Source organism: Orycteropus afer, unplaced genomic scaffold, assembly GCF_000298275.1.
Source record: "Orycteropus afer afer isolate SDZICR_OR568_19922 unplaced genomic scaffold, OryAfe1.0 scaffold00289, whole genome shotgun sequence".
In the NCBI taxonomy this organism is placed as follows: Eukaryota; Metazoa; Chordata; class Mammalia; order Tubulidentata; family Orycteropodidae; genus Orycteropus; species Orycteropus afer.
The window spans coordinates 2349887-2356263 of record NW_006921876.1 but is presented as its reverse complement, the minus strand read 5'-3'; the positions used below and the strand labels follow the sequence as shown (position 1 = coordinate 2356263).

The 6377-nt window shown below is 51.7% G+C and overlaps 1 protein-coding gene across 1 annotated transcript; it reads left to right on the top strand.

Annotated features, from left to right (window-relative positions):
• Positions 1–164: 164 nt before the first annotated feature.
• Positions 165–2632, top strand: EGR3 (early growth response 3). Its single transcript, XM_007950830.2, has 2 exons — positions 165–318; positions 1623–2632. Exons 1-2 carry the CDS (start codon positions 165–167, stop codon positions 2630–2632), a joined length of 1164 nt encoding a protein of 387 aa, XP_007949021.1.
• The last annotated feature ends 3745 nt before the right edge of the window (positions 2633–6377 follow it).

The window sequence follows — 6377 nt, the reverse complement described above, 5'->3', positions numbered from 1 at the left end:
CCCACCCCTTCCCCTCTTCCTTCCCTCCTCCCTCCGAACTTTCCCTCTCGCATGCTTTTCCCCTGCACCACGGATCGCCTCTCGGATGCCGCTTGCCTGGAAGCTGCGCTAGAAGCAAGCGGCAGCGGTGGCGGCGGCGGCGGCGGCGGCAGCTCCGGAGTGCTATGACCGGCAAACTCGCCGAGAAGCTGCCGGTGACCATGAGCAGTTTGCTAAATCAACTGCCTGACAATCTGTATCCCGAGGAGATCCCCAGCGCGCTCAACCTCTTCTCAGGCAGCAGCGACTCGGTGGCCCATTACAATCAGATGGCTACAGGTAAGGGCGGCAGGGAGGCGGCAAGGCAGCAACGAAGGAAGGGGAGAGAGAAGGGAAGAGAAGAAAACGAGCTAGCGATGGATGGATGGATGCATGGATGGATGGATGGATAGATAGATGGATGCATGGAGAGATGGGGGTGCTCTGGGAATTTTCCGGGGGGCGAGTTGCTTTTCCCACCCACACCTCCCGCCCTCCCGGATCGGGAAGGCTCGCTTGACGACGCCACTGTAGAGGCTTCGGTTCTCCCGGGTGGGGGCAGCCGCCGACCAGAGGGAGGTAGGTGCGAGTGGCTTTGAGGTTCTGCCTCCTCACGCAGGGGGCCCGATTGCCGATCGCCGGGCCAAGCGCAAGGCGTGGTGCTGTCGCCCCCTTTCCTGGGAGGAATCCAGCGTCTTTTTCACCCGCGCTCTTCCCCTTACTCCCTCAGCCTCCCACCCGGGATGGAGCCATGTGCGGCGTGGAGTCCCCGCGGTGGGAGAGGTACTGCGACGCTGCCTTTCCAGGGCGTTCAGTAAAGCCATGGGGTGTGGGGATGGCGGGGAGAAGGAGGTGGGCCACCCGCGGGGGTGGGCTGTCATGGGGGGAGATCCTGGGGCCCTGGAGCTTGGGAAGGGCAGACGGTCTTCCGCCGCCCTATATCCTCCCTAGCTGGATCTAGGCTTTCTCCCTCCCGGAGAACCAAAAGCTCTTTCATGCCGGGAGGAGGCTGGGGCCGGGAAGGCGACGGGAGAGCTCCCTTTGCGGGCGGCACACCTCTACGCGCAGGAGACAAAGCGTCGGAGCGCTCTGGGTCGCCGACCCTGGTGCCGAGCGCGTAGTGGGCTTCTGCTGGGCGGGAAAAGGCGCGGCGCCCGGGAGCTGCCAGGGCGGAGGCAAGAGGCCGAGTAGTGTGAGCGAGAGAGAGCCCAGAGCGCTCTGGGTCTGAAACTACCTGTAGCTGAAGCTACCTGCCCGTTCCACCTCGGGAAAAACAACAATGCTTCTCGCGCGCGCGCGCGCGCACGCGTGTGTGTGTGTGTGTGTGTGTGTGTGGTACGGGAGTGTGTGCGGCGTGTGCGGCGGTGTATGTGCCGCAGCCACTCCACACCCCGATCCGTAGTATTTTGCTGTATCCAGGTTGCACCCGGGAGCGCGGCACCGCCCGCTTTGCGCCCGGCTCAGCGTTCTTCTTACCCCGTGCGCTTCGCACTCCACCCCGCCGCACCCTCGGTACCTGGGCGAGGACCTAGGCGCCCCGGCCCCGAGCCGGCTCGGCTTCACTCACCCCTCCCCTCTTTTCCTCCCCCTCCCGGTCTCCGCAGAGAATGTGATGGACATCGGTCTGCCCAACGAGAAGCCCAACCCGGAACTCTCTTACTCGGGCTCCTTCCAGCCAGCCCCCGGCAACAAGACCGTGACCTACTTGGGAAAGTTCGCTTTCGACTCCCCTTCTAACTGGTGCCAGGACAACATCATTAGTCTCATGAGCGCCGGCATCTTGGGGGTGCCCCCGGCCTCAGGGGCGCTAAGCACGCAGACGTCTACAGCCAGCATGGTGCAGCCACCGCAGGGCGACGTGGAGGCCATGTATCCAGCGCTGCCCCCCTATTCCAACTGCAGCGATCTCTACTCGGAGCCAGTGTCTTTCCACGACCCCCAAGGCAACCCCGGGCTCGCCTATTCTCCCCAGGATTATCAATCGGCCAAACCAGCCTTGGACAGCAATCTTTTCCCCATGATTCCTGACTACAACCTGTACCACCATCCCAACGATATGGGATCCATTCCGGAACACAAGCCCTTCCAGGGCATGGACCCTATCCGGGTCAACCCGCCCCCTATTACTCCCTTGGAGACCATCAAGGCATTCAAAGACAAGCAGATCCACCCGGGTTTCGGCAGCCTGCCCCAGCCGCCACTCACGCTCAAACCTATCAGGCCACGCAAGTACCCCAACCGGCCTAGCAAGACCCCGCTCCACGAGCGGCCTCATGCTTGCCCAGCCGAGGGCTGCGACCGCCGTTTCAGCCGCTCGGACGAGCTAACCCGGCACCTACGCATCCACACGGGCCACAAGCCCTTTCAATGCAGGATCTGCATGCGGAGCTTCAGCCGCAGCGACCATCTCACCACTCACATCCGCACTCATACGGGAGAGAAGCCCTTTGCCTGCGAATTCTGCGGGCGCAAGTTTGCGCGCAGCGACGAGCGCAAACGCCACGCCAAGATCCACCTCAAGCAAAAGGAGAAGAAGGCAGATAAGGGGGGTGCTCCCTCTGCGTCTTCCGCGCCCCCTGTGTCCCTGGCCCCCGTGGTCACTACCTGCGCCTGAGGCTCGAGCCCCTAGATTCCCACTTTTTCCCTCCAGTGCCTCCTGGCTGCTCGCCTGACAGCAGCGGGAAAGCTGGCCACGGAGGCGCAGGGGCCGCGCCCTGGCCTCTCCATGGACGTGCGGTCCCTTGCTCCCCTTCGAAGCCCCCCGTTCCCACCCTTTCACACCGGCCATTTGTCGGGGGCCGAGGCAGGAAATGCCTTTCCCTCGTTGCCCCCCTTAGCCAAGCCGTGGGGGCGGAAAGGTGGCGTCTAGCCTGCTTTGTTCAGTTTGGATCGCCTTGATCCAGGGGCCGCTGGGCCGCGCCAAGGACCTGAGGGGAACTGAGGGCGGGTCCGGTCCAATCTTTGCCCGACCCAAGCACCTCACTGTTCCCCCTACGTCTCTCTCTGTTCCCCCTCGAAGACCAGAGGAGAGAGGGGGATAAGGAGCGCACCAAAGCGCAGAGCTTTCTGCCTTCCGCACGCACGCGCGTCTGCGTGCGGGGTTGCGCGCTAGTGTGTGCGTGCTCGCGTGTGAGTGTGTGTATGTGTGTGTATGCGTGTATACGCGCGCGCGCGCGCGTGAGACTCTTGAGCTGAACTGGCCTGTGTCCACCCTAAACTCTTCCCCACATTGGGTCCCTAAGCCTCTGGGGTCTGTCCCCGGCTGGGCGCCTGCACGTGGCTGGACGAGATGGTCTTCCATCTGCTCGGAAATAATGTTTCTTACAGAAATGCCTCGGATGCCGCCGCCGCGGTGCTGCTGCTGCCGCCGCTTCTGGTTTAACTCCCCAGAACCCCTCTTTTTTCGAGCGTTTCCCTCTTAGGCCTCAGGGCAGTTTGTCTGATCTTTGGGGAGAAGGAGCAGCCATCACTGAGCCTGCCTTCAAATATATATATATGTCCTCAGCCCTACTTTTAAAAATCTGTGTTCCAGAGTTTGCCCTCTACTCTCCCCCCTTTCTTCCTTCTACCCTTTAAGTCTTCTTCCACCTCTTTCTTAATCTATCCCAGAAAGGCAGGCCTCAACCAGCCACCCCATTTCACCATCTTTTTATGTTTCCTCTCACTCACATACCCATTTCTCCTTCCCACCATTGTTGGGAAACCTGGCTTTGTTTTTGCCATTTGTCAGACAGAATTTAAATATACATATGGTATGTATGTGTGCATGTGAGTGTATGTATATGTGTGTGTGTGTGTGTGTGTGTGTGTGTATGTATATATATATATATATATATATATATGACGCATACACACATAATATGTGTTCCTAGCAAGGTCAAATCTCTAAGGTACTTGGTTATCCAGTGCAGTGCACCGGAATAAAGAGTTTGTAGGCATATACAACTTTAAATGATTTATTTTTTATGAGCATTTTAACTGATGAGATTATAGGTATGTGTGTGTGTGTGTGTGTATGTATATATATATATGTATATCTCCAAGTTTTCCTCAGAGATCTGGGGAATTTTGCATTAATCCATGTCCATGAATGAAACATATCTTTTCCATATCCCAGTCTCACCTTCTCCCCGCCCTACCTCACCTCTTCTCAGGCACCCCCTCCTCCCCAGCTATCCTGTCCAGCCCTTCTTCATACTGGGATGGCTCTTTTAAAGTGGAGTAGTAGTGAAGGTTGCTCTTTGACACAGCTTCCAGCACAGTTTTGACTGAATGTACTGTTCCCTATTAGCGTTATTTCTCCTGTGGTCAGTAACTTGCCCAGAGAGAAGGAACAACGATCTGGAGTTTACAGAATGTCTGTTTTTAAAGTCACTTTATCCGTTTTCCACTTTTTTTTTTTTTTTTAAGAGAAATTTTTTTTTTTTTTTTTTTTTTTGGTGGTGGATTAATACTAAAAGGACTCTAGTGAAAGCAAAAAAATCAAAGAGCTGGGGGGTTGTGAATTTCCAGGTACTTGGACTTTTTGTAGGAGAGAGGAGATGAAGTTTGTCGGGAGGGCTCATATTTTTTCAGCTGAAGGGTAAAATCTTTCTTTGCAGAGACAGTATTTTGCTGAATACTTTTTATAATGTGATGATTATTAAAAACAAAAATTTTGGTCCCTTCAAAGCTGGAAGGAGGACTCAGATATCCTTTAATATTTTTTCTTGCTCCTTCTGGTATATGCATGTCACTGCATGATAGCTCTGAGTTTTCCTTTGTTTTAATAAAACTGTTCTCAGACATTTAAGCTAAACTAAGAAAAAAATAACTTTGTTGCCAAAAGGTTGTGCTATCCAGATTTTTTATATGTCTGCATGTTTATAAAAGAAAAAAAAAGAAAGAAAATGCACTCTAACTTATGTGAACTGAAAGAAAAAAATCAGGTTTTAAACAGGAAAACCTACGGGGAATGATATTTTTTGAAAGACTTTTGTATAAAGTTGAGTACTTAGAAAAAGACAAACCAGATGTAATATATTTTGTGGATGTTTTTATTTCTTGGATTTATAGTACCTTATACTAAGGTTAAAAAAATATGCTTGATATTGTGAGAAGGTGAAATTATTCACCCACATTTCATTTGCTCCTTTGTCACATTGTTATGCCAATATAATATAGTTAATGAAAACAGCATTTTTAAAAACTGAAATATTGAAATGGTGTAATGTTGTACCATTTGCACTGTGAGCAAATGCTAATACAGTAAATATATTGTGTTTGCTGACAATCAGCCGGCCTATAAATCTCCTTATTTTATTTCTTGTTCTAGCATAAAGTTTTGGTTTGGCCTGTTTTTTGTCTTGTTTCGTTTTTGGCTGCTGGTTTGTTTGACAGGTTCTTATGCCTGGTTTTGCTGTTCTTTATCTGAAAACTCTCAAAGTAGAAATGTAGAACTTGGTGCTACTGGAAGCTGGTTGGGATTTTGTGCAGGTTCTGATGTTTATGAATCCAGTTTGAGCATTTAATGTGCCTCTAGGAGACTAGGTTTTCCCTTCATCCTTCTGAAAGCCTCAAGCTGCAGGAGATATTAGGTAAAGAGATTAGATGAGCTGAGGGGAGTCAAGACTGATAACTGGAATCTTCTAGAACCCTTCTCTCTGGTTTCCAGTGGGTATTTGGGAGCAGAAGGGAGGGGATCTTCTGGTTTAGGAATGATTGCTCTGGTGGTCATAGAAAGTGCCAGAACAGGACCCCGGAGGATCCCTACAGCCATACTGAGTAGTTCTCGTTCTAAAGCTTTTGAAGCCTGAAAAACACATGGAGACTTGAGATGGGTTCTTCAGAGTTGGCAAGTTCACTTCAGAGATAAAAAGCTCTTTTGTGGTCAGATAACTGGAGAAAATCAGGTTTTAATGTTCTGCAACTTCAATCCCACATAGACGGGATTCCCTAGGCCTATTTGTAGCTGCTTGGTAAAGGTGGTCCTGGCAAAATAAAATAGCTCTTTTGAACTATCCAGGGATCAGGTACTTTTAAGGGAAGAAAGAACATTTGGGATTTGGAGAACACATGGGGGATGTTTAATATAGTATCAACCCCTTGCATCTCATGCCCCTATCTCCCATAAAAGCAATGCTTCTCCTACCTTGTGAGCTTCCTTCTCTCAAAACCTTCTTCCTTGCTGAGTTTATTTGCCAGCCCTTGAGCATTCTCTATTTTTCTAGAAATGTATGCCCTCTATTTGCTCTTTGTGTCACATCTCCATCCTGTTCCCCTTACCTTATTCCTCATAGTCTTTAGAATTCTTTATCCTTGTGAGGCTTGTTCTAGGGCAGTCTTCTGGACAAGTTGATCCTCCCTCCCTCCCTTTCTTC

Bases quoted from the DNA above. Each gene is read 5' to 3' on its own strand.
- EGR3 (XM_007950830.2), top strand. From the start codon at position 165: ATGACCGGCAAACTCGCCGAGAAGCTGCCGGTGACCATGAGCAGTTTG. The intron at 319-1,622 runs GTAAGGGCGGCA...CGGTCTCCGCAG, and splicing joins TTACAATCAGATGGCTACAG to AGAATGTGATGGACATCGGT.